This window comes from Harpegnathos saltator, unplaced genomic scaffold (assembly GCF_003227715.2).
Source record: "Harpegnathos saltator strain DR-91 unplaced genomic scaffold, Hsal_v8.6 scaffold12, whole genome shotgun sequence".
Lineage (NCBI taxonomy): Eukaryota > Metazoa > Arthropoda > Insecta > Hymenoptera > Formicidae > Harpegnathos > Harpegnathos saltator.
The window spans coordinates 712,753-739,598 of NW_020229895.1; the positions used below are offsets into that span (position 1 = coordinate 712,753).

A 26,846-nucleotide genomic window follows, 5' to 3' on the forward strand; every position below is an offset into this window, starting at 1 on the left:
GCACGCGAGAAGAGAGGAGGGGGGGAAACAATTTCGGAGCGACGAGCGCGCATAAATCCGCGTGCGTGCGTGCCGCGCGCTCGTCTCGCGCTCGCGCATGAAATATCGCCGTCCTCGAAGGCGCGGCGGCGGCGGCGGGCCGTTTACCGGAATATTTATCGTATCCCTTTCCCGCGCGCTCGCGCAGGCTATAAGACGGCCTTAAGACGCGGATGCCGAATATACATACCCGGTTTCGCCCTTCACCGTTACCGCCGGCGAGGAAAATAGCATCTTGTTACGACGCTTCGCTAAAGCGCTTTATCAAAGAGAGAAAGAGAGAATGACTGGAAAAATGACTGTTTCCCGAGGAAGAGCGGCGGGAAAGATCTAGGCGGGAGAGAGGAGGGGGAGAGTGAGAGAGTCGGGTGCAGCAGCAAGAAGCAACCGGGAAACTGCCGGGAACTCGTTACGTCCGTTTGAGAATCTCCTTCGTCCCATCCCTCCCCGCCACCTCTCTCCGAGCGCCTCACTTTTCCTTCTGTTCTTTCCGGTGGCGCGTCGCGCCGCGCCGGTGCGAAACGACCCCCGACAGTTCTCGCTGTCCTCGCGCCTTACTTTTTTCCTCCTCGCTCGTCGGGAAGTGAGCTGAGCTTAAATCGTCAGTCGTCTTCTTTCTGTACCTGTCGATTGATATCTCGTCGTCGCGACGCGGCTCCCAGTGACACGCTGATGGCGGAATTGGCGGCCGGGGGATTCACCTTCCGCGGCGGCTTCTCGACAGATCACGCGTGTCGGCGCGACAGTTGCTCGATGGTCATGAGCATTAGGCGCATCCTTTGAAAAATTTACGCTCGACGCCGCACGCACCGGTGCTCTCTCCCCGACGCTGCGTTTGCGGCGAGGGTTACAGACAGCGAAGAGAGAGAGAGAGAGAGAGAGAGAGAGAAAGCACACGACAGAGAATCATGACCCTTCAAAGGCATCGGGGGTTCGTATCGAGTTTCCGCTTCCTCGCAAAGAGAGGGACGGCGCGGCATGGAGAGGTCGGCAAATAGAAACAAGAAAAAAATCGCATCTCCGCCGCGGCTTCTAAATGTAAACGATCCTTTGCCGCCGCTGCCGAGGAGTCGAGAGATGAGGAAAAAAGGGGGGGGGGGAGACGCGAGACGCGACGAGCGTCCAAAAGATCTCTCGACCGCGCGTGATGATAACGCGGACGCGAGGAGCGCGTTGCACGATGCGAAACGGAGGCCAGGGCCAGGTGATTCACATTTAAATCGCCCCGTGAGACCTCATTCGAGCCTGACTTAATTTAATTAGCGCGCCCGTTGGCACTCGGTTGTTATTTTCGAGCCGGTTGTCGGCCGCCTGTCGACGCGCTCCTCCGTCGACTCGAAGAGGCCGCGCGACTACATTACGACGTCGCAGACTCTGAAGTAACAAGACAATGCCAGCGCGGCGCGGTTCGCGCGCGCGCGATGATGTAGTGTCTCCACCGCGTAAGACCGTCATCTTGCCGAGAGAGGGAGAGTGTCATCCTTTGCTTCAGCGTCAAAGAGCTCGCGGCGAGAGACGAAGCTGAGGAGAACCGTATACATACATGCCGAGAAAGAGAGAGAGACCGAGAGAGAGACCGAGAGAGAGACCGAGAGAGAGAGAGAGAGAGAGAGAGAGAGAGAGAGAGAGAGAGCCGCGGGAAGCCCGGCTGGAGGGTTGGCTTGTCGGGTTGGATGTGTTTCAGTTTCCATTGCGGCGCCGGAAGTCGGTATGGAAAGCAGATGGCCGACGGTTGACAGGAAGGATATGCGGTTTTCCACATATGTCAGGCGCGCGACTCGCGGCCGCGCACACACATACACGCGCGCACGCACGCACGCAAAGTTGAGCACGGGAAGCCGGACGGATGCAACAATGCGAGCACTTTCTACCGTTGGTCCGTTTGAGAGCGCGAGCGCGCCGACCGCACGTGGACGGCCGAGTAACGTCCGAGCTGCAATTAGCGTCAATGGTGCGCGACAATTACGGCGCGTTGTGTACGTGTCTCTACTTTTGTCGGCTCGCGAGCGAGGCTACAGTACAGAGGTCGCACTGCGCGAGAGCCGCGCGCCGAGGAGGTATCGAAATGGCTGCGCGCTTTATTCAGCTCTGGATAAGCCTTCTTTAAAATCTCTCGCTGATACTGCACGCGTACACAGATATATCGTTATCATCGTTATCATCGTGTCGCGGACGATATTTCTAGTCGGTGACACACATATACATACGTCGTGTCTCCCATCTGCCAACAAGTTCCATCACCCGCGCTCTCCCTCTTTACCTCGATCGCACATACGTGTGTTGTTAAATTATTACGCCCTAGTTGACGCCAATACTCGGTCTCCTTCATTAGTGTCTGCGATTGCTCCAATTAGGTGTCCGCTCGTCGATCCGTTTCCCTTTTTTATGAATAGTCGAAGAGTAAGAGGAAGAGAGAGAGAGAGAGAGAGAGAGAGAGCGCACAAGGCGAGAAATTAGAAATTTTTTTCATGTTATTTTGCAAAGCGGCAAGCATTTGTGGCAAGAGTGAAAGAGAGAAAGGGAACGATACAATATATTCCGAAAGTTGCCTTTGAGAAAAAGCTGTTTTGCGAAACATTTGCAAGTCGCCAGTCATTGCCTCGAGATAAGAGACAGAAATATTTTATTACGTGCGGGAGCGACGTTTGTATTACTTGCAGTTATTGGATTTATGGGTAAACACGGGATTAAGAGCGATACATTATACATCTTACGATAGCGCTATCTTCGGCTGATAAGATGGAGACTTGTGAATTAATACCGAGCGATCGATCCGTATGTGAATTATCGAGAGAACGTCGTAAATTCTATTCCGAAGTGTCTTCTTGTCTTGAACTTGAACCGAAGCGAAACGCTCGACGTTTCTCCGCGCGCGCGGCGCGTAGAAATCTTGCGGCAAATTTTCGATATTTCGGCAATAATCGATTCCCCACCGTCTCGTGCTTTTCTTCGAGTTTTAAAAGTCGGGTGTCTCTCTCCCCATCGACTTCGAAGCTACAGTAGAGGCGAACTTTCGTCGGTTCGTTCCTGTTTGCGCCGTCGTCGTTTCGCCGGCTTCTTTCGTTATTCGATTTGCACGGCCATTTTGTCAAATATTTTGCGATTCACGGCGATTGCATCCGCTAAAGATCGGCTCAACGCCGGGCGAAATCTCCCATTCCGCGATGATAAACTCGACCCATTTACATAATAAGAACGCTCGAAATCCTCGACGATCGAGTCGGCTCGGCTCGGCTCGATTCGCGCGCGGACGGTTCTCCTGATTTCGGCTCGCCGTCATTCGGCGGCTTCGCAAGAGGGGGCAATACAACGTCTGGCGTTTGCGTAAATGCAACATTCACGTTTATATAAACATAAAATTGTGTACCCTTACAAATTCTTACAGAATAATCGACCTTAATCCACGTACACTTTATCCTTGCCACAGAAGCGAGACCTCCGTAAAAAAAAAAAAAAAAAGGGAAAAAAACAATCATACGTTAGCGATCGGAGGCAGATTTGTCGCGTCGGAAAGCATGTCGGGGGTCGCCGCCCCCTCCGGAAAAGCGATCGCCGCCATTGTCGCCGCGCTGTTCGTTCCGCCGATCGAAAGCGGAACGACGCGAGTACGTTCTCACGTTTTGTACCTTGCATCCTCCGTCCGCTTTGTCACACATTTTCACGCATCGCGTGTGGCTGGACGAATGAACGATCGTCCGTTAAAATTGATAGAAGAAAAATGCGACCGCGAACACGATCCCGCCGACGAGCAAGTAGAAGGGCATGCCGGGTCCTTGGACGTATTTTTCCGGCTCCTTGCTGTTGTACTTTGCCACCCAGCCCTTTTTCGGCTGCTTGTTCCTCCTTTCCGAGTCGACGAGCCGGCCGACCTGGTATTTCTTCATCAGGTCTATGGCGTCGTGCGAGTGGCCGACGTCATCGAAGTCCTCGGAGCCGTCCGTGCCTTTGTGGTCGAGCAGGATTTCCTCGCCGCCCGGGTGTTCATTGAGGAAAGGGTGAACGTTGTACACATTGTCGTGCAGAATCACTAAGACCTTGTCGAGATCCTTGTTCTCCGTCACTTCTCTCCTCGTGTACCGTTTCTCCTGCGCTTTCTCCATGTCTCGCCGGCGTTCCTCCGCTTATCCTTACGATCGCGACCTGCAGGGAAAAGGAATAATTATATATAAATATATTACTCAGGTCATTGTTTGCCGCGTCCGTTACTCGGCGAGATTTCAGCACTCTCTCTCTCTCTCTCTCGGGCCGAAGTATCGCAGGAAACGAACGGAGATTCGCTCGAAGCGACGGTAAAGATAATCACGAGAGCGAGCGTTCAAGTAAACTTTCCGATTACCTTAACGCGAAATTATCACCCGTTGCTAGGCCCGAGTTGTAAAAAGTTTCGTGAACATGCGCGATATTGCGAGCGCTGCGGAGAAGCGTTCTCTCGGATCTAATAGCTCGGATGATAACATAAGGTCAACGAGGATTGATTGCGCAACATCCAGCGCGGTTTTAACACAGTAATAGTAGCGTCGGTGTGCGATGGTGATGGTAACCGCTCTTATATCAGCGCTTGAGACAATGACGAGCAATAATCTCGCTCTCGAAGAACACCAACCAGTCTTCGTGACTTTGTGACTGCTGGTCGTGACTTGACATATTTGGAAATTGAAGTTTCGGCCTCAAGTTCAGATAACGAGTTCGTTCTACACGCGATTGAGTTAGATGCGCCTTCTGCAACGGCATAATCCCAATCAACAGAACCTTCATTTGGCCGAGCCAATTACATAGCCGAGCGAGCGACGTCCCGCCGACGTCATTCGCGAGAATCGGGAAAGCGTCGAAGTTAACAGGTTTCGGAAAATTTGTACAACGGGCACTTGAGGAAATCTCCCGGCACGCGGCGGCAAACGTTCGTCCCAAGCGGCCGAAGGTGTTTCTCTTTGTGAGTGATGACCTTGTTAAAAGAAATCCCTCTCTCTCTCTCTCTCTCTCTTTCTCTCAGTCTCTTCAATGCGAGAGTTACGTATTACTTCCCGTTATATTCACCGAGGAGCAATCGACGCGCGATTTCAAAGAATAACGGCACTGCGGACATAATCTCGTTCGACTCGTCGAACGATCTCCCCCTCTTCCCCCTTTTTCCATTCCTCCCAGCAATAATCGACCTTTAAGTATTATCTCAACTGACCGTACAAGTTGACTCGCGTTGTTTTCCATCGCGAAGTTATCTCGTTGTCACGTTTTCGTAAACAGCAGAAGGAAAAACACGCGGCGATTTAAAACTGCAGACATCTCATGCTAAACATTCAGCGGAGCGGAGAGAGAGAGAGAGAGAGAGAGAGAGGGGGGGGGGAAGATGAAAGAGTTCGGCGAGCAAACAAGACACGGATTCGGAAGACGTGTCGGACCGCTATGAGGCTTCCTAGCGTGTCCTCCTTGAAACAAACAGAAACTCTCGCCGAGTTCTCACTTCCTTCTCGGCGAGGGAGGAGCCTTCTCGTTCAAGAAGAATTGGCGGCGTGAGAAGACACACGCGGGTCCAAACGTACCTCCTCTTTCTCTCCGCCGGGTTCTGCCAGTCGTCGAGCGCTAAGCGAGGCTGCTGGATGAACGGGGGTGTTGGCGAAGCGCGCGGCACCCACGGCTTCGGGTCTTCCGGAGGCAACGCGCCAGGAGAGACGACAGGTGACAACGCAGGTGCGAATCGATGTGTGTATGTGTGTGACTATCGCGCGAGCTTCTCCTCGGGGCCGCACTCGCACGAACACTGCGGATTCTAACACGTCAGACGTGTAGCTTTATGGTCCCCTCCCGCTCGCGCGATGTACGCTTACGTACTCTTCAGCCCCACCGCGTCAGCTACATGTTGTCCGGAGACTAGCTGCAGCGCTGCCAACTGTGTAATCACAGCTCCATCGTGGCGCATATATGTGGACGAAGACTCGCGTCAGCCGCGCTCCAATGATGCTCGAATGCTCGTCGTTCCGCTGCTCATCAGCATCTGCGAGACGAGGTCGACCGGTCGAGATCGAGTCGCTGCTGAGTCGAAGTGAGACTTTTTAAACACACATGCCTTCTCCTCGCCTCCGACGATCAGTCCTGACGACGCCGCCGCCGCCGCTTCGACTCGTTGCTCGTTACATCTCGGACCACCTCGAGCTCCTCACCTCGAGTCTGAACTCTCGCCTTGCTCGAATAGCTCTCCTCACACCCTGCGTCGTTATCCAGCTGAGCAGGCTCAGCCGAAGAGAACACACACGCGAGGCGAGCCGTCACTCACGGAACGACCTCGCTCTCGCGTTACAGTGTGAATCCACTTTACGCTTCCGTGTAATTTCCTCGATCGCCGATTAATCGGTCGATTAATCGGCGCGGAGCTTCCCCGGAAAATTCGGGAAAGCGACGCACGAGAGACGAAATGATATTTCATATTCGTATGAGAGAGAAATATATTGGCGCAATCGGCCGCGAATCGAGGCCGCCTCTCTATATTTGTTTGTTATAAAGCGACGTCGATTTTGATGTTTGATGTTTCGGGAGAACGACCGGCGGTTGCGTTTAACGAATTTTTTGCGGTGACGAATTTGAGTTACGAAATCGGCGTCAGAATATATTTTCACGCAAAGTCGTATTCCTTCTGCGGGATCGGGAAGATAAACGGCGAGTTCGCAGTGCCGTGTAGTCGGTTTCCTATCTGCTTGACAGTACATACACGACACGACAGTATCGGTGATAGATATCATTCGCCGAAGCACCCGATATGATAATTGCCCGAGCGAAACGATAATGACTGTTTATTGTATCTTTTAGAAAATGGTTCTCGCTATTTCCAGCGCCGCGACATAAAGTTGCGCATTGCACACGCGCAATGTGCCATTTCGTATACAGAAGCGTCTAGTCACGGTGACGCCGCTTATTTATCCGCATGCTCGCATGTCGCGGTGAGATAAGTGCGATAGTCGTTGGAGCATATTTTGCAAGCGCCTCTCTGCTACGTCGAGTCAACAAACAAGTCAAGTATTTTGAATATGTTTCCCCCCCCTCTCTCTCTCTCTCTCTCTCTCTCTCTCTCTCTCTCTCTCTCTCTCTCTCTCTCTCTCTCTTCCTTTTCTCTCTTCGTATTCCTTTCTTCGTCTCTCCCGCGTCTCTGCCGTTCTTTCTCTTTCCTTGGATGCCATAACGAAAAGATGCTCTTTGAAAAATAACGCCAACTATTTATAGCTATAATTAATTAAAAATCCACGTCATCGCTCGGTGGAAATCATTTTTTTGCGATGTGATAACGTCGCTTGATGTCTAATCTACCACACGCTGTACGAACGTATACGTGCGTATTTAAGTTCGTTTCTCGGGTGATATGCTGATGCATCACCTTGACACATCCGTTCGAATAAGCGTCGTTTTGTATCGTCGCGCAGGTGAACACACGTGCGGAGAATATCGAACGCCGCGGTTTTCGCGTGGCTATGATTTATTTGCCCGGCGATCTCCCACTGTTGTACATCGTCGCGCATTATAACGTACACACATTTAATTAGGTAAGCGAGTATTGCCGAGTCCGCGAAGTGCGCGCGACGATCGTTCAGAGAGATTTCGCGGATGAAGTTTGCTGAACCTTCGTGAGCCTTAATGAGAGCAGAGTAAACTGAAGCGTTCGGTTGAGTTTGGTAATTCTCCTTTAATCATTCTTCATCGGCGTTATAGAGAACAATCATCGCGTAACTTGGAATCGCCGGGAGCTTCGTGTAAAGACAGAAGAAGGAAAAAATGACTCGACATTTATCGTTGACATTAATGAACTTCACGCAATATCACGTATAATATCGTACGCACTTTGGCATTCCGCTTAATTAATTACGCTCGTCGTGTGAATTTCTTGGGGGGGGGGGGAGTCATTATGTGGTTCAATTATTTTTATCAGAACCATACGTAGTAAACTATAAACGCGTAAATTACGACCATGACGCCGATCAACGGAACAAACGACTTTCTCTCCTTCTCCTCTTTCTCCATCTCATATTGTTCCCGAGCCTGCCAATCTTCGTCTTGAGACTCTTCCACTGATTCCTTCGACTCTACAAAGTAAATACAGAGATACAGTTTTTTAACGCGGAAAAGGCGACGTAAGAAATGAAATATATTTCTTCCGAATAATTTCTCACTTAATAACGCGAGCCAATATAATAACGTGACCGTAACTGCATTATCACACTGTTAATAATGCATCATTGATGCTTGCTCTATCGCTCTACCGTTACGAATTCATTACGATTAACAAAAGTCGCGATAACAATGACAAGCGAAGAGGAATAGCAATGAGAAGATAGGTAAGAATTGTAAATAAATCCAGCAAGTACGTCCAACAAAACTTGGATACTATTGGAAACGACGAAAGCTGTTGTATAGACGCAAGCATTAGGATTAGCGAGAAAAAAAATTTGACCAAACCTGATTCAGCCTCTCGGTCTGGTCCGTCCAGATTCATGTCTCTCTTCATTTCTCCGATCTTGTAAGTGTCCCGAAGCGTGATCGCTTCGAAAGAGTGACCGATGCTGTTGAAACACTCGGTCCCGTCCTTGCCAGCCAAGTCCAGCAGCACGTCTTCGCCGCCGGGATGCTTCCTGTAGAAATTCGTCAGGTCGTAGACGCTCCCATGAATCACTATCCACAAGGACTCGCTGTGATTGTGACGGACGATCTCCTCCGCCGTGTAGGTCTTTCCCATGGCGAACTGGCGAAAGATTGTTCCGTGTTACGACAGGATGGCGTTTCCTCGCGGCAACACCCAAAACCCAAAACCCAAAAGTATTCTATTTGTAAAATGATTTTTCTCATAGTCTTATACGTATATGCCAAGTAAAGGCTTTTACGGAAAAAGGATTCCTCTTTCGATAGAGCGATTTAAGATAGAATAGAATTATAAAATTAATTATTATTTATTATTTATTATTATTATTATTATAAATTATTACTTTTATTATTTTATTATTATAATTATTATCAAAATTATTATACTATTATTATTAAAATTATTATATTATATTGTAGAATTATTATTGGTATTATTTTTTTTTCAATATTCTATTTCTTCTTTTCTATTCTATTTGATTCCGCCCGTACTGAAATTCTCTCTCTTTTTTTTTCTTTTTTCTGGGTGGACTGCGGACTTTGTCGCGGTCGCAGCGCGTACTCCCTCAATTAAGACACACCGCATCGCGCATCGCGACTAGCGCTCGTTGAATTTCTCCGAGCGAAGTCTCGCTCGGAAAGTAGAGCGACTGCCGAGTCGCCCGGACTCGACTGACTTTTCGCTCGTGCAGAAAGCGCGTTTTTCCGCGATGAAACAGTCGAGTGAGTATTTCCTTTCAGAATCAAACAGTGAAGCCGAGCCTGTGCCGCCGCGTCGAATTCGCTCGTCGCATCGATTGAAAAACTCACTCGCCCGCTCCGGGTCACACGAATCCGCTCCGCCGGTGTCCGCTTCTACCGGTGTCGATTGAACCTTAACCTTAAGTCTCTGTGTGGTGGGATTCAAGCTCAGGTTGCGAGGTTTAATCGACTGGCGCACTCTTGCGCATCTTGCGATGCCATCGCAAGTCGCTTCGGGCGAACGCGCGGAGACTTGACTCGGAGAAATTTCAAAAGAGTAACGAGTTACCGCGAGGAGGCAACTTTGCAACCCTGAACATCGTGAAAATCACTTTGTACACGTACTGTTTTCTCTCTTTCTCTCTCTCTCTCTCTCTCCTTCTTTGTGTCTCCCTCTCTTGCTCTCTCTCTCTCTCTCTCGCTCGAGTCACCTTCGGGCGACGCACGTGCGCACGACTATCCTGACCCGATCTCAATCAGATTGCACGGGAATAACTTTGAAAGGGAGAACAGGCTGTATTCAGAAGAACGACGAGCGAAAGAGTTCCGGCCGACGAAGAGTCGCGCCTCGGTGTCTCTCGCGCGTATTCGGAGTCACTGCTCCTGCTGCCGCTCCGTTTCCACGGAGCCGCGGATGTCGGCGGCGAAAGCGGGTCTCCCCGGATTGTCGTTCGTCACATCGGCGGAACGCGCCGCGGTTTTCTATGCGCGCTCGCTAGTCTCGCGTATTGCGAATTTCCTCTCTCGTCGAGATCGGCTCAGTCTCCGTCGTGATATTTCATTTACGACCGTAGCTCATTTTAGCCCGCGGCGCGCGCGGCGACACGCGCGATATTCCGCTGCGGGAAGAGTAAATTTTCATCCGCTGATCTAAATCAGTCAGGGGCCGGCCGAATGAGAATGTTTGCCGAAACGAGATCGGGCCAGCTGCGCGCGCGCGCGCGCGCGCGAAATCTACTTGGCGACGGGGGTGGCGTCGATTTGCAATCTTGTTTCGCGCTTATCGCCCGACGGTTCGTCGAGTTTGGAATATTTACACAGATCCCGCTCCCGGGATTTGTGACACAGCCGCTCTCTCTCTCTCTCTTACTCTCTCTCTCTCTCTCTCCCCCCCCTCTCTCTCTCTCTCTCTCTCTCTCACTTACCTCGCTCGGAAGAAGCCTACGTAGGTCGAGCAGCGAGTGCCGCGCAGAGATCAGCTCTCCGTTAGCTTGGCAGGTGGCACCTCCTCGCGCTCGTCGCGTTCGTTCGTTCGTTCGTTCGTTCGTTTTTCGAGAAAGTCGAGCGCGTATCACTCGCGGAGATCAGCGCGAATCACTCGCGATCAGCGAGCGGTGAGCTCGCTCGAATAATTTCCCTCCCAGACGAAGAATACGTCGCGAGTGGAATCGAGCTGAGACACGACACCTCCGTGAACCTTCGATTTCATGAAAATGCATCAGGTGTTTTACCACCGCCGCCGTCGGCTGACTGGGAGGGAGGGGCTGATTTGCACAGAATAGAGTTATCGTTGTTCCGAGTGAGGTGAAAACCTCACGCGGTAATCCAAAAGCACCGTTAATCGCCGGTATGTGGCTCGTATTGTGTACTTTCGCTTTTCGCCGCGGCGTCCGCGACGACGCGACTCGTCTCGGTTTGCCCAAACTGTCGCGCTTCGCAGGGATTTCCCTGCTCTCAGGCATCCTCAGGCGAATGTCCTCGAGAATTCGTAAACGTCGAGACGCAATTGGAGGAGGTGCCGCGAAGTGAAAATTCGCTCTTCGCGAGAAACTACGCGACACTAGCCGGATATCCGGCTGCGTTCCCGATTAATCGTCGGCGCTTCTTTTCAGCGCGATGCTTCTTCTCGGCGCTCCGATAGGCGCGCTCCGAACATCGAGACTCGCGAGCGGCATTCTCAACTCGTTTAGCATTTACGTAAGTGCAGTTGGCAGCGAGCGGGAACTTCGCCGCAGGATGGAACTTTGTCGCATTGAATTGAATAGAGCGATTCATGTTTAGATTAGTGCATCACGCCGCTGGTAATACCACGTGGAAGTTTGTAAACTCCAGACTTCTGCTGCGGATGCCGCCGCAGCGAAGGGGACTGTTAAGCAAATGCGAATTTGGACGCGACGCAGTTTATTCTCACAAAGCCGCTCCCGCACGGTTATCCTCCTCTCCCCATCTCTCCCTCTCTCTCTCTCTCTCTCTCTCTCTCTCTGTCTCTCGCCAGGTTCGCGGACTTTGAAATCCCTCGAATGTGAATCACGCCGAATTATACCATAAGTGCATGAGAACTACCGGCGACTGCTGCTCCCCTCGGTGTTCTGATAACGCCGAGATCTTATTGCGCTGTAATCGCGGCGTCGCGTAACGCCGATCGGAATTATTCGGGGAACAAAGATTGGATCGATCTAAATCCGAGCGTAAATCCGAAATAAATCGCGCGAGACGGAACGTAATTAATTCGAGTTTCGCCGACCGGCGACACTTGTTGAAACAGTCCGGTCACTTTTCTGCTGAATATTCAAGAAAGCGTCGAACTTGTCGGTGAGAAAGTCTCGCAGCTGCCCCGGAGGAGACAAAGTTGCCGAAAAATTGAAAATCTATAAGCAGACCGCGCGGCGGGAAACGTGCGGCACTGTAAAGGAAGACCAGCCCGCAGAACGACTCGGCGCCAAGAACGAGCCAGGTGAATTCGGTCTCACAGGATTGTTCTATGTGCGGGGAGATTGCCCCGCGATCCCTTCGGCCACTTCCTCCTCCTCGCGTTCCTCTTCGAGGTTTGTGCTCTCGTTTGTGCGGGACGAGCTTGAAACTCGATTCAATGATACTATAATTTAGCTGACTCTGACGTTACACTTATATTTATCCTGATGCATATTCCAGTTCAGGTCTTATCAACTTTTTATCGCTGGTTCGATTTTGCAATTCAAATTTATAGATTGTCAATGTGAACTTTAATTCCCGGCCGTCTTACTAATTTTTTACAGTTCCAACGACTACGTTACCCTGAGATTACGTAAGACCCTGAGATTTACGTAACACTGAGATTCACTTTTTTCCGTCCGATATTTTCCTCCGGTGTTTAACGTCGAGATTGGGTCTCTCGCGGAGTGTGTTATTACTGCGTAATGTATAATAATTTGGCGTATATGTATATTACTCGAGTAATTGCAAGATGACGCAATTCGAGCGTGATATTGCTGCGCGCGCGTGTGCGGCGCTGTTTCCGGCCGTGTTGATTCCTTCAAAGAGCGATCGATCGGCGCGCGTTCTTTCTCCTCCGAGTTCACCGATATCGAATGTCCGAAGCCGAAAGTCCGGGCGAGACGAGCGGAAGTTTTCTTTCGAGATTCCCTCAGGGCGCCTTGTTCGCGAGAAACGCGAGTCAAGAAGCGCTACAACGAGAAGCTTTCATCTCTTCGTCTCTCTTTTTCCTCCCTCCCTTCCTCCCTCTCTCTCTCTCTCTCTCTCTCTCTCTCGCATTCACTCCTCTTCCTCCCCGCGCCTCGTTGATTAATTATCAAAGTCGCTGCTGGCTCTCTAATAAATCTTACTTTGGCATTACGAGGATATAAATAAAGCAAAACACTCATTTCCAACGAGAACGCGAAGACGGGTGGATCGTTTCTCGGCATTTCTCCACCGACGCAAATGAAAAACTTTGACACGACGATATCCGCAAAACGAGAAAGAGAGAGAGCGAGAGAGAGAGAGAGAGAGAGAGAGAGAGAGAGAGAGAGAGAAGGGGGGGAGAGGGCGGACGAGGCGCGTTGTTGAAAATACTACCAAGTGTAGGCTGCCTGCGGAAAAACTCGATTCATCAAGGCCGCCGAAAGCCCTGTCGCGTTTATTCTCATTTCCATTCACGTCGAGATTAATCCGGCTGTGATTCGAGCGCATCAGCGAAATTAATTAATTCGATTAAAATCAAATTTAACTTTTCCCCCGACGCGCACCGCGCGCGCATATTTCGCGGCGCGAACACCGGCGAACTCGTTTCCACCAGCGCGTCGATTCTCTTCTTTGAAATCGCGCTTTCGGCCCCTGGAGCTACGCGAGTGCGAACGGCCGGATTTTGAAACCTCGCGCCCTCTTTTATTTTACATACCTCGTTTTTCCCGGGCTTTTTTCTCTTCGCCTCTTTTTTCGAGTTTCTGTGAATCTCATTGATCACCTATGGGCGACGTCGCGGGCTGACTGGCCGCGGCCACCGTCGAGTTTTTACCTCCGTCGGAACGCGACTTTGCGAAAAATATAGCGCCCGTTGCAAAATCGACGATGCTTTTTAAAGAGCAACCCGAGCACTCCCGAATAAACCTCCTCGCTTTTGCCAGCCGTGCGCGCGCGCGCGCGGTAGGTTTTTCTTTTGCCGCGCCGCTACTCTATTTCTCTGTCGATTCTATCACTCCGGAATTAACGCCGTGTCCGGATACGCGTGCGAAAGAGCCTCAATGTTGCCGGGCGTCTGCGTCGGAAGCGTTTGAATGGGCCTGTACGCGGGATTGCCGGGCTTCGGAGCGGTAGGGAAGGGTTGCTTTGATCTGCGTAATTAAACGGCGCGATTTCTCCGCACAATGACACGCTCGGCGGACGCCGCGCGTATACGCGCGCGCCGCCGGTCTAGATCGTTATCTGTTTTGGATATTTCGCGTTTGAGCCCGGCTGTCGATGTTATCGGCAATTTTTCGTTTTTGCGTTATTCGCGCGTCAAATCTACGTCGCGCCGCTTCGCGTCTCGTCTCGTCCCGTCTCGTTCTACTCTCCCGAGCGAGTGCACAGGATTGGAAGAGTTATTTTTGAACGGCGACTCGTTAGCCGTTGCAACAGAAAGGAAAAAGAAACAAAAGAGAAAAGGACACAGCGGTGTACCCGTGTTGTTCATTTTGCGCGAGGCAACTCGTCGTTATCGTTATCGTCGTCACCGGCGAGCAGAAGCAGCGCAGCAGCGAGGTCTCGAAATTACCGAGCGCTTGCGGAAGAGAAGTAACCGCGACGACATAGCGAGTGACGCGTCAAGTTACTCGCCAATTCCGCATCTGGACATTAAAGGAGCTCCGCTCCGCGTCGCCGTAAATTTCACTCGTAAGAGACGGGTGGATGCGCGTTGATTACTTAACGACGCGCGCGCGCGCGCGCGACGGCTCTCTCGAGCCAGCCGAAGCCCGGGTGAAAAATTGAAGAGCCGCTGCAAAACGACTTGACGGCGTATCCCTGTGCCGTTTTCTCCTTCTCGTAGCCGTCTCGACTGGCGCAGCACGCGTAGCGTGATCGCGCGATCTCGGGGCTGGATTGTTAAGCGGCTATCAACACGCGATCGGGCGATTGTCGTCTCAGGATATTACTCAGAAGCCCGCAGAAGCGGCGGCGGAGAATGCGACGCCGCGAATTAGCGCGCAGCAGCGTTACTACGAAAATATCGGGGTATCATCAGAGATCGTTGAGCGAGAGGGTGGCCGAGCGCACCCACCCTTGTGACTCATGCATACCTGATCGAGCGATTAAAAGACTCGCGCCAAGTCGCAGAGGCGCTCTCTCTCTCTCTCTCTCTCTCTCTCGCCCTCTCTTTCTGGGTGCAATCCCGCGCGGAAAGTGAGGTGATATTTTTTCCCGACCACTCGGGGCGGAAAATTCTCAGCCTGTACGAGCGAACAATCACTCGAACGTCACGAGTGACTCTGCACTCACTTTGCTTCTCGAGCGGAATTTCACTCTTGCGCCGGCTGGAAATCTCCACACCGAAATGTGGAGCGGAGATTTCCAGCCGAACAATTGAGCAGAGCGAATCCGACGGTGGTCCGCGAGAAGAAAGTCGAGATTCTAATCGACCGAAGCGAGAATTTTTACTTGCGCTCCGAGTGAAGTCACTTCCAGCCACTTGAAGTCTCGCCTGCGCGGTGAGCGACTCGCGCGCTCGTCGCTCGCGACGTAACGATGGCGCGCGCGGTAACGATGTTATCTCGCGCAATGACGAAACGGCAGCGTCGTCGTTGCTTCGCTTCTCGTTCGACCGCTTAAAGAGTTTCACTTTTCGAAAACAACTTTGCAACCCCTGCCTTCGCGCTGGTCGCGCTCGCGAGTGACGATATTTGTCGCCGCCGCCTCCTCCGCCGGCGGCGCAAACACGTGAAATTGGGCGCGATCTGGCTGCACCCGCGACCGAGAAGCTCGCCGACACGTTGCTGTATCCGATCCTCGCACACATCGGGCTCTCGTTAATCGGCCAAGTTCCGCAGGAACTTCCCGTTCCGACTCGGCCGGCCATACGGCGTCTCGTCTAACGCGCCCGAATGCTCTCTCTGTGTTGCAGAAAACCGGCGCCAGGATCAAGATCTACTCCAACACCTGCCCCCGCAGCACGGACCGCCTCATCAGCATCTGCGGCAAACCAACGACGTGCATCGAGTGCATACGCGAATTGATCGCCACCATTAAGACCGTGAGTATACACCGTGTGTGTGATCATGGCGCGATGCTTTTTGTCCTTTTGCTGTCGCCCGCTGATATCTGCTCGTTTCGTACCTCGCCATCACACGCGTGCAGCCTCGTGAATTTCGTTCTCGCGCGCGCGAAAGAGAACGTGATCTTCTGCTCCTGCGCGGTCCTCTCTCGATATCCCACGATATCGTCCGGGCGATAAGATACTTTTTCAATTCTACATCTAACCTGACCTAACCTTTCTGCTCGACGTCCGTCCAAAGATGCGTCGTTATTTATTTATTTATTTATTTATTTATTGGAAAAGATACAAACGGTATTAGCTTTTGCTGTACAAAAGAAAAAGAGTGGTCCTTGTAAGAAATTACGAGGAAAGTAAAGTAACACGCTGCGTGCTTTCTCCCTCCACAGTCACCGCTCAAGGGCGTGAACAACCCTTACGATCCGCATAACTTCGACGACTTCTACGCCGACGATTACGGTGGCTACGGTAACGCAGATGGCCAGAGCAAGGTCGGCGGCTTCGGAGGGCCCGGTGGCCGCGGCGGCGGCGGCGGCGGTGGCGGCGGCGGTGGCGGCGGCAGCGGCGGCGGGGGTGGAATGCCACCGCGTCGTGACAACCGCGGGGGCGGCGGCGGCGGCGGCGGCAGTGGCGGCCTTGGAGACATGAACCGCGGTTTTCCGCCACCTCGAGGCGGACCACGCGGCGGCGGTGGAGGTGGCGGCGGCGGCGGCGGCGGCGGCGCCGGAGGCGTTGGCGGAATGTCCGGCGGCGGTCCGTCCGATCGTGGATACGGCGGTAACTCGCGTGTCGGCGGTAGCGGCGGCAATAGCAGCGGTAGCGGCAGCGGTGGCTACGACAGCGGCCGCGGCGGTAGCGGCGGCGGCGGCAGCGGCGGCGGCGGCGGTGGCGGCGGCGGCGGTGGCGGCGGCGGCGGCAGCGGCGGTGGAGCCGGTGGATACGGCGGCGGAAACCGCGGCGGGCCGCCACCGTATGGCGGTGGGAATTACAACGGTACGTTTGTGTCCTCGATTGTCGATTTTATGCGCGTGGGAAGCATCGCCGTGCTGAGCGTTTTGAATTCGTCGGAAGGAAGCGGGAGAGCGCAGAGTCCCGAGGAAAAGTGATTTCGGAACAAGCGGAATCAGTTTCTAAATTTTAGAGGATTTTACTCATATATATGGCCTCAAGAGCATTCGGATCAACATATTCCTCTTCGTACAAGGGGAGAATTAATTGATACAAGGGGGAATCCTCTGGAAATAAGAGGAGAAATAGAGTTGGAATAATATCTGATAAATTTGAGATGAATAGTTCGCTTTAGTCGCTTTTAATCGAAAGGGGGATCCTTTGTCTGCGAAGGTTTTCGCTTAGAATATGAGACGATGGGGAAAATCACTTTACAAATAGAATTCTTTCTTTGGTGGGGTTGCGACAATCTTTAACTGTGCAATTTTGGAAACGTCATTCTCAAAGGAGCATAATGTTCCTTTGAAAATGCTGAGAATTCCTTGAAAATCCTTCGAGAGTCCCCGTCGTTTGAAGAAGGGTAGCGGGAAATTTGTAATTTCGTGCCGCGCACAAATAGGGCGGATAATATTCGACCGATGGCAATTTCGAACAGAGCTCGTGAAAAGAGGGCAAAATGGTGTGTCTCGAACGCCTTCTCTTGTATTTTCCACTCTGTGTTGACAACTCACTGTCGACCGGGTATTAATTTATCGATCGACTCAACCGGAACTTAACGAGTCACCGTTTCTCGCGCTTCAATCGCGAACTCGGAGGTGCTCGGCGATAACAAAGACACACACGTCCGCACGTTGAAATTAAAATCCAGCAAACACCATTTTCCTCGGGGGGGTGCGCTTTATTATACTGCTGCGAGCGACAGAGCCAACACGTGGCACACGGCGAGCGTGTCGAAACACCGCGGTCGAGGTATCGAGACGCTAACGATATCGACGACAACTTACGCTCAGCTCGGAGTTGCCAGAGTAACATCGGCGAAATATTCGGGAGTACGCGCGCGCGTGAAATATGAGTCCATTATGAGTTCCTTTTGTCGCAGGTGATGGATGGGGAATGCAAGGAGGCGCGCCCAACGGCCTAGGCGGCGGCAGCGGCGGTAACGCGGGGATGGGCGGTCCACCGATGGGTGGAAACAACCAAGGGAACCAGGGCAACATGGGTGGAAACAAAACCAGCACTCAAGTCACCATTCCTAAGGACGTGAGTCGATTGAGCTTTACTTGCCGTATATACTCGTATTCGCGCGCGCGCATCATTTCCTTCTCCACGGGGGAAGTTGATAAGAGAAAACGCGCCCGCGTTTTCGACGAGCGTATTCGCTCTGTTTCGGTCGCATTTGGTCGCGAGGCTACGCCTCGCTTTAAACACATTCGTTCCCGAGCCATGTGAATTAACACACGAGATATACGCGGCCTGATTCGCGGTGGTAAAGAGATCGCCTTATCTGCGTTTACAGCTGGCCGGGGCTATAATTGGCAAAGGTGGTGCGAGAATCAGAAAAATCAGGTCCGATAGCGGTGCCGGAATAACTATCGACGAGCCACTGCCCGGCAGTAACGATCGTATCATTACTATCACCGGGATACCCAGTCAGATACAAATGGCCCAGTACCTGCTGCAGCAGAGGTAATTGTCGCAATCTGTGCACATTATATCTTCACCGCGTCAACCTGATTCTCAAACACAGATATCCGCTTCTCATCTCACGTTAATAACTCTAAACTTCCCATCTCCATCCTACGTCCTATAAAACAAAACTTGCAATCGAACGAATCCGCCGATTGGAAATGCGTCGCCGAGAAGAATTAACACGTATAATGTGAGCGTTAATATTCATAGTGCATACGTTTAAGCGCATATTGTTACTTGATCACACGCGATGAAACTTGTACGATATCGTCGTCGTCATCGCTGTGTCGTGTGCCGCTGCTTTGGCCTGATTTTGTCCGCTTTGCATAAAAATCTGCGACTTACGTAAGGAGCAATTGTCAATAAAATCGAAGGAGAGAAAGAGAGAGAGAGAGAGAGAGAGAGAATCACCGTATTCACATGTATGAATGTACGGCGTTACGTTACGAGAGTTCGAAAGAACGTACAGACGAGTAATCGTACAAATCTCTCTTTCGCCGTACGAGGGTAAAATTAAATCGCAATTCGCGCGAACGATACATGTGTATATATATGATGTGTGTGTGCGTGTGTGGTATATTCAGCTCCTTCGATTTTATACGTCGCTTTTATACGATCGATTGGAGTGCGTGTGCCTCTCCTCCGCCGTTCTGTCGTGCGTGATAATAACAATTCTTACGTGACAGCCGCACAGTTAATACTTTCCGCTTCCATACCTCGCCGATCGCGTCGCCGATCGGGTCATCTCATCTTGCCTGCGAAGAACTAACATGCAATCCGACTAACCAAACGAACGAGGAGACATATAACACTCATAAAGGTGGAGGAGTGTTGAGGTGGATAAAAAGAGAGAGAGAGAGAGAGAGAGAGAGAGAGAGAGAGAGAGAGGGAGAGAGAGAGAAAGACGGACGGAAGGAGGACGCGCGCTGTGGAGAGGGAGGGAAACCCTCTGGCCCAGCGTGAGGGGAATTGGAGCGCCGTTGTATGGAAGACTAGTGATTTTGTTGTTCTACTTTCGATGTAACAAGGAATCACTAATCATCCTACAAAGGCGCTCACGAACGTCGCTTCCTGAGACTTCCTGGCTTTTGGAACTAACACCAATCCCGCTGCGCTCCGTTCGCTCGTCGTCGACGCGTCATAATTTTCGCCCGACTAGCGCGACTATCTCTCCTTCGGCAGGCAAACATATACATTATAGTATAGTCACCTATATAGTCGGGAGAACTGCGACAACTTACGTAACTCCATTACATAATCAACTTGTATGTTTTTATGTGTTCACAATTAAATGGATAATCGGATAATATTGATTATTGACTATTTACTACTGCGACGTAGCCGACTGTATTACCATTCAATCATCATTAGGACTGGATTTTTCTCTTTTCTCCTTGTATCGTTTTCTATAACGGTCGATTTTTTTTTTTTTCTTTTCACCACGCGACGCATGCATTTTTTCTTCATTCTGCGCTTCTTTCTCGATCCTCTGTGGGGTTGCGTTTAACACGTTGAACGCCGTCATAATGATGTCATTAAGAATTGCGTGTTAGAGTATTTGATTGTTGAGTAATTATTGATGGTTGAGTAATTGATCAAAAGAATTCGATAGATTGATCGTACGGCTAAGAGGAAGCTAACGAGGCGGGATAAAAAAAGAACTGCACGCTTCGAATGTTGTTCAATGTATCTTTGATCGAGCTCTCGCACACGAACAACGAGAGATCCATGCGGCAATCAACGTGTTAATGAGAAGGCGAAATTACTGACAATTCACGGCGACAAAGTTCTCGAGAAATCGATGCGAATAAAAAAAAAATGTGTATATAAATGTATGTTATATCTGGAATCATTCATCTCTTCCGCTACTCCTCGCTCATCCTTTGACCCCGACGACCTCGTCGACGTGTGTGTGTGTGTGTATGTGTGTGTGTGTGTGTGTGTGTGTGTGTGTGTATGTGTGTGAACTAATCACGACCCGTTCGTTCTTTCTGTTCCAGCGTTCACGAGAATGCAGATCATTACTAAGACGTGGTGAAGGATGCATTCGGGGGGAGGGGGGAGCCAAAGATGCGTTTTCATAACGTTTTTTTTTTCTAGACATATTTTGTGGGCAAACATATAATAAACGCTAAAAGCGGAACTGAAACTGAAGCACCACGATGGTACATGATGTATGCACCCGCAGAAACGAGCGCGTGCATGCCCGCGTGCGTGCGCGAAGAGGAGGAGGACGACGACGATGACGATGACGGATCTGTATACGCACACATCACACACGCGAGAATCACCCTCTCCCGAGAAGAGTATAAGACGCTTTTTTCGCGGTCGATGCGAATTATGCACGCTGCGCGAGCAAGCGTGATGTGGCGAGCTGATATAATCATCGACATCTCTTCAAAGACATGCCAGTCGTTCGCGATCGTGTCTCGCGTGCCTAACTGATGATAAATCTGATATGCATCGACTGCGAACCGCTAATGTTTTCGATGTCGGCCTTTATTTACTAGCAATAGAAAAACTCTCTTTTGTGCATCGTGTCCGAATCACACAACACTGTCGATGTGATGATGGTGGAGGGTCAGGGGGTTTCAAACTGGCGGACGACCGCGCCGTGTTCCCCGACGTTTAGCATTCCCGAAGAAACGTATTTGTCGTTTGAAAAAAAATCCAAAGAGTGATCCATCTTTTTTACCGCAATAGTGCACGCGCTATTTTTTCTTTTCTTTCTTTTTTTTTCTTTTTTTTTTTTTTTTGCAAAGAGCCTCGTACGTGTTTTCTTCCTTCTTCTTCGTTTTTTCTTTCTTTCTTTTAGACTTTCTATCTCTATCTTTGCTCGTTCATACGGTCTACGATATGTTCTCGCTGAAATCGAAAACTCGCGTTGTGGATCAATGTGTTTTAATTTCGGAGCTATGCAGTGTGTGTGCCAACGAAACGATCGAGACGTGCACGAGCCAATTTGAAACCGCGAACACGCGCAGAGCGACTCTCCCGAGCATCGAGGCCTGACAACGCACACTTCTTCCCGTTTGCGTTTGTTCTTTGATAAGTTCTTTACAAATTCTACTTTATTCAACCTCACGATCCCTTCTTTTTCTTTGGCCTTTTTCCTTTTAAGTAAGGGTAAACGCGCATATAGAATGAGTGCAGGGGCGGACGAAAAGACCGCCGCGAGGAGGAAGAGGAGGAGGAGGAGGGAGGGAGAAAGTGAAAGTGAAAGTGAACGTGAAAGAGAGGGAGGGGGCAAAGAGTTTACTTAGACGAATGTGTAGTAAGAAAAAGAGAAACCCGAATTGTATGATGTACATAAGACCATTATGACGCCCTTTCTTCCTTCCACAATTGCCACGTACAACGTTTCTGCTGTTGCATTATTACATTTTATATAGTGATTATTATATATTCTTAGTTATTATTATTATTACTATACGATTACTGATAGGAACATATTTTTTGCGTTTATTATATCCCACCCGAAACCTGTACTAATGATGACTTCACCCCACAAGCGGACGCATAAGCAGTGTTCTTAGTGTTATGCGCGATAATGAGTTAAACGAAAAAGAATACTTAGGATTAACGAAGAAACATAAGTTAGGGGGGCACCATCGGCGAAGAGGGAACCGTTACTGTACGATCGTCGATTCAGAGGCGACGACGAAAAAGAAAATGAGAGTGAGTGAGTGAGAGAGAGAGAGAGAGAGAGAGAGAGAGAGAGAGAGAGAGAGAGAGAGAGAGAGAGAGAGAGCATAAAAAAAAGAAAGAAGCTGCAACGCAATTGAATCTGCAACGAATTCCGTCGCATTAGCAACGTAAAACTATCTAACATGTCAGTAGATCGACGTTTGTCGCGTGAGCGATCTGTTTTCTGATAAGCGCGAATGAGAAGCACAATCTCCGATTGGTTTTTTCCGATTATCTCTCGCCCTATACAATCGCTCTTCTGTATTATATTGTACAGCCTTACTAAACGAGAAACCTGTAAGTGCGAGACCTGGTCAACTGATGTATAAATTAGTCAGCCCTCAGACTATAAATGCTGCGCTACAAGGCAGCGAGGAAAAGAGAGAAAGAAAAACGCGCGATTTTCACCGTGATCGCCCTCGTCGATGTGTACAATCCTCATTCCGAAATCTCCGCTTATATAAAGAAACGACGCAAAGTACGAAACGACCGAAGTCTCGAGACAGTCGAACTCAGCATACAAACGTGATCTGTAAATATACATATATTTCTACCGTGTAACCATTCTGAGACACACGACACACATAACACGTACATACACACATACCCCGGGTTGCTCGGTCGATCGTGCTCTTCGACGAATAGCGCCCAATTTAGATAATTTTCCAAGTGCAATTACCGCGATTGTACTGAAAAAAGAAACATTCTTCGGCGCGGCCGACCGAGCGATCATGATCGAGAAGAACCGCCCGTCGGTAAAAGAAAAAGAAAAGAAGAAAAAGAAAAGAAAGAGCGAAGGAGCAGAAAAAATGGGAAAAGAGAAAGAACAGCGAGTTTAATTCTCGGGCGAGCGCTCGTGTGTCCGTCCGTCCGAGGATTGAGTCATCGATGACAACATATATATATATATATATATATATATATATATATATATACTGGGCTGTACTGTGAAAGCGCATACAAACTTACGGTGGATGAGAAAGAACGCGGTCGATGTATAATGTGACGACCGCCCGTGTGTGTACTACGTGCCCTTTGTACTCACGTATTCACCTCGATCGCCGTTTCCAATCCTTTTTCCTGCCACCGATGGTCGGCCCCGAAGCTAATTCGTAAATTACCCTTTCCTCTCTCTCTCCTCCGATCCCTAAACACATACATATGTATAGTCTGGTCAGTAACCGTCAGCTCCCCTTTACCGGGCTACACCCGGTCATTTGTAAAGCAAAGGGCATTTGTAAAGCATCTTGATCGCAGCAGCAGGGTGTCCGTTAACAGAGGCGCGTACCGACCGGTAGCAGGCATGATACTTGACAGTCTGTCGCACTTAGGATCGTCGTCGTGCCGCGGGTTTACGTACGTGGGGCTTTACGAGCGCGAGTGCGAGGCTGAAATTGTCGCACAGTGTTTGCCGATGCTCATGCACGACTCCTTCGCTTTTCACGCGTAGACCCACGCGGCGCGACGGCGGGCTTTGTAGATCTTAGAGATCTCCCACATTCTCACAGGGCAAGATTTCGATCGACTGTTCGCGGAGGAGGATCACGCGATCGTCCGTGAGGCTCGCTGCGAGATTTCTTTCTCTTTTTTACAATCATTGATATATCTCTTTTTTTTTTTTTTTCCTTTGAATCCGCTCCCCGCTTTCCTATTATTGTTCGAATTGAAGTATGAGAGGATACACCAAACGTGGGAGAGAGCCTCTCACTGGCCTTTTAATGCAGCGCGCGTATCATGTTACATTATACATATATATATATATATATGTGTGTTTTTTTTTCTTTTTTGTAGTACTTTTATTCCGATTGTTCTTTCAAACTCTGCAACTCGCTCGGCGTCGATCAATGTAATAATTTCCACACAGACTGCAAGAAGAAGAAGAAATGATAACGAGACTATCGATCTGTGAACAGTCTTGCGAAATCGCCTTGGCCCGGCGAAAAGTCCACGTGGGAGTCGCGGTTTCCCCCTTTATTAAGACACAAGCGTGCGATGAGATAAATCGAATCAAAACTGTTCCGTGCGAAGCTTCGTCCGCGTGTATGCATTTTTCGTCTAACAACACACACACACACACACACACACACACTTGTTAATTGTAACCCGTTTCATTACGACGAGGCACACAAGCACGCGTGTATGAATGACAGCGAGCAAGAGAGAGAGAGAGAGAGAGAGCGAGAGCAAGAGTGTGTCGTGTGTAAATGCGTGTGCGAGTAACGTGTGCGTGGAGACAAAATCGTAGCCAGATATATATTAAGCCGGTTATTACAGCTGGTAATTTCGGAATCGCGACAGGGTTGAAAGAGAAAAATAGCGTGCGAGATATAACATGATCACATATAAGTGGGAGAGAGAGAAAGCGAGCGCTACACACTCATTCGTATCACGATGTGCGTGTACTGTATAAGATATATACAGTTTACAATTATTTGTAATGGATACTTTTTATTTGTCAAATAAAAGTTAGTACAAAGCAAGACAAGATGATGCGCTTATTCGAGTCTCGTTTGAGCGTGTCAGCGGAGACGTGAGCTCCGTGTTATTGTTCACGAAGAAAGTGCGGCGATATAATATTAAGTCGTGTGTAGCTCGACGTTATCAGGATAAATGTCGCGACGCTTCGCGGCATGACAATCGAAATTTGCTTAAGAGCGAATGCTCTGAAAGGCAGCTTAACGATTATTGCCGGAAACCACTCCATCGAGCTTACTTAGGGATATTGCTAGAAAATTGAACGCGGCGACTGCGGGTAATGACCGAACGCGGCAAATAAAATGTGTGTATCGTGCGGCCGCGGCCGGAGAGAAATTATAGGAGTCTCGTCCTGTGCGACGATATTTTCAGTCATTCGGCGATTCTCCTGGCACACACGTGCGTGCTCGGCTCTGCTCGCGAGTGTTTCACACGGCGGCTTTCGAGAATTCGCAAACATGAGAATCCACAGCGGCGGCAAGGGAGCAGGCAGACTGGAAGACCTGAAACGCGGTGAGATGTATTGATGACCCGCGATGATCTCGGAAATCCTTCGGATGGAATCCCGCTCAAGCAGCAGAATCGAGAATCCATTCCGAGCTTGAGTGAAAGAATCATTGTATCTTCTTCTTCTTCAAACCTTACGAGTATCCTTCACCCAAAAGAAAGTGTTCTATTTGTAAAGTGATTTTTCCCATGGTCTCATATTAACTTGAGCGACGCCTTTCGCAGAAAGAGGGGATTCCTCTTCCGACAAAGCGATTCGAATGAACCATTCATCGCAAATTTATTAGATATCCTCTTGATCTTGGAGGAATCCTCTTGAGGCGATGTGTATGAGAGTAAAATCCTTTTTAAAATTTAGATGATTCCTCTTTTGGCGTTACTTTTTTTGGGTGTTGGACCTTATAAGTGACCAACAAAGTTGTTGCTCATTTCTACCGGGATTTTATATCCTTCCATATCGTGTATTTTCTAAAACACCTCGACTGCCACGCGGACATCCTCTGATTATTCCAACGCTCGAGTTTCATGGATATATATTCGCACGTTAGCTGGTTATTCATCGCGACTCTCTGGTCACATCTTACGCGTAAATTAATGAGACACAGCGATATTACAGCGATATTACAGCCATGTGGCGTGTTAAAAAATGTTACAGGATATCACAAATGCCTAACGTTTAACATAAAAAAGTACTTGAGCGGATGGTTTTACGTGTATTGCAAGAACACGACCTTGCACGGCTTCCGTTACATAACCGCGGCCGGCTCGACGATACTCGAGAGTGCCCTTTGGTCTGTGGTGAGGACATCACGATGACTTCAGCGAGCGTACTTTGCATCTCGTAACGTTCGCTCGATGTTGAAAATAGAAATTTTACACGCTCACATACATGCCCGATTTGTGACAGGTTTGCACCTTCAGCGTCACGTTCTGCGTCGTGCTTATGCTTCGTCTGTGGCAGAATTACTCGAGGAACCCGATAGCGACCACCATCGACACGTCGAATCTGATCTGGGATCTGCCGTTTCCGGCCGTCACCCTGTGCAACAATAACAAAATTTACCGCCCGCATGCCGAGATGATCGCTAAACAACTGTAAGAGGGATTCCACTGGTTGTACCCGAGAGATAAGACATGAAGCAGAAGACTATGAGGGTCGGTTGATCCAATTTCTTGCTAAGTTAACTGATAGCTTAATCATATGTTTGTCTTTGTTTTTCCTGCAACTTAGACAAAGACAGAGAGAGAGAGAGAGAGAGAGAGAGAGAGACGTATGATTTAATCTATCAGTTAACTTACCAAGGATTTGGAACAATCTACCCTGAGAGATTTTCTCTCAACTTCTCTTCCCCGTTTCGTGTCTCGTTTCATTAACTTCGACTTAGCGACACTGAGGTCCCCCACGTCCCGATTTACTCGACTCGACAGGCAGATGAACGGAATCGCCGTAAACGAGACTGAGCTGTTCTTCTCTTCCCTCCTGAGACTGGTGCGGCCCGACAAGGTTCTGATCAACGACACCACCGCGACGCACATACTGGACATACTCGGCATGACGGTCGAAACGTTGATGAGCAAGGTGATGTACTCCCGCGCGATTTCTATCGGTCGATCAAATTGCCATTTGCCGATAGTACTTTCTGATTCGTTCTGATAACGCGAGGACGCGAGGAATTCGGAGGATTAACGGAGGCAATTT

The 26,846-nt window shown here is 49.8% G+C and overlaps 4 protein-coding genes across 7 annotated transcripts in view; 2 read left to right on the forward strand and 2 right to left on the reverse strand.

Annotated features, from left to right (window-relative positions):
* HnRNP-K (Heterogeneous nuclear ribonucleoprotein K) overlaps positions 1-24,143 on the forward strand; it is a 110,476-nt gene extending 86,333 nt beyond the window's left edge. Inside the window, exons 9-14 of the mRNA XM_025305284.1 lie at positions 15,692-15,820; positions 16,231-16,627; positions 16,736-16,834; positions 17,889-18,049; positions 18,306-18,475; positions 20,479-24,143. Of these exons, the coding sequence (XP_025161069.1) occupies positions 15,692-15,820; positions 16,231-16,627; positions 16,736-16,834; positions 17,889-18,049; positions 18,306-18,475; positions 20,479-20,506 (984 nt within the window). The 3' untranslated portion in view covers positions 20,507-24,143. The remainder of the gene's footprint in view (positions 1-15,691; positions 15,821-16,230; positions 16,628-16,735; positions 16,835-17,888; positions 18,050-18,305; positions 18,476-20,478) is intronic.
* On the reverse strand, positions 2,646-6,120 carry LOC105184316 (cytochrome b5). 2 transcript variants are annotated; one of them, XM_011143028.3, is made up of 2 exons: positions 5,577-6,120; positions 2,646-4,179 (listed from the first exon to the last, which is right to left on the reverse strand). In XM_011143028.3, exon 2 carries the CDS (start codon positions 4,137-4,139, stop codon positions 3,738-3,740), a length of 402 nt encoding a protein of 133 aa, XP_011141330.1. In that variant the 5' UTR covers positions 4,140-4,179; positions 5,577-6,120; the 3' UTR covers positions 2,646-3,737. The 2 variants fall into 2 exon arrangements, with proteins under 2 accessions (XP_011141330.1, XP_025161063.1); XM_025305278.1 differs by lacking the exon at positions 5,577-6,120 and adding an exon at positions 4,376-4,588.
* LOC105184317 (cytochrome b5) lies at positions 7,686-10,886 on the reverse strand. 3 transcript variants are annotated; one of them, XM_011143030.3, is made up of 3 exons: positions 10,542-10,886; positions 8,476-8,758; positions 7,686-8,102 (listed from the first exon to the last, which is right to left on the reverse strand). In XM_011143030.3, exons 2-3 carry the CDS (start codon positions 8,750-8,752, stop codon positions 7,945-7,947), a joined length of 435 nt encoding a protein of 144 aa, XP_011141332.1. In that variant the 5' UTR covers positions 8,753-8,758; positions 10,542-10,886; the 3' UTR covers positions 7,686-7,944. The 3 variants fall into 3 exon arrangements, with proteins under 3 accessions (XP_011141332.1, XP_025161056.1, XP_025161054.1); XM_025305271.1 differs by lacking the exon at positions 10,542-10,886 and adding an exon at positions 9,742-9,758; XM_025305269.1 differs by lacking the exon at positions 10,542-10,886 and adding an exon at positions 9,466-9,591.
* A 576-nt stretch (positions 24,144-24,719) lies between the features above and the next one.
* LOC112589989 (uncharacterized) lies at positions 24,720-26,813 on the forward strand. Its single transcript, XM_025305262.1, has 4 exons — positions 24,720-25,153; positions 25,803-25,945; positions 26,055-26,242; positions 26,576-26,813. The coding sequence occupies exons 1-4, from the start codon at positions 24,943-24,945 to the stop codon at positions 26,799-26,801; spliced, it is 768 nt and encodes a 255-aa protein (XP_025161047.1). The 5' UTR covers positions 24,720-24,942; the 3' UTR covers positions 26,802-26,813.
* The last annotated feature ends 33 nt before the right edge of the window (positions 26,814-26,846 follow it).

Excerpts from the sequence above, each read along its gene's own strand:
- LOC105184316 (XM_011143028.3), bottom strand. The coding sequence starts at position 4,139 with ATGGAGAAAGCGCAGGAGAAACGGTACACGAGGAGAGAAGTGACGGAG.
- LOC105184317 (XM_011143030.3), bottom strand. The coding sequence starts at position 8,752 with ATGGGAAAGACCTACACGGCGGAGGAGATCGTCCGTCACAATCACAGC. Across the intron at positions 8,103-8,475 it reads AGACCGAGAGGCTGAATCAG|AGTCGAAGGAATCAGTGGAA; the intron begins GTTTGGTCAAAT and ends TTTACTTTGTAG.
- LOC112589989 (XM_025305262.1), top strand. The coding sequence starts at position 24,943 with ATGTGTGTATCGTGCGGCCGCGGCCGGAGAGAAATTATAGGAGTCTCG. Across the intron at positions 25,946-26,054 it reads AGAGTGCCCTTTGGTCTGTG|GTTTGCACCTTCAGCGTCAC; the intron begins GTGAGGACATCA and ends GATTTGTGACAG. Across the intron at positions 26,243-26,575 it reads GAGATGATCGCTAAACAACT|GCAGATGAACGGAATCGCCG; the intron begins GTAAGAGGGATT and ends TCGACTCGACAG.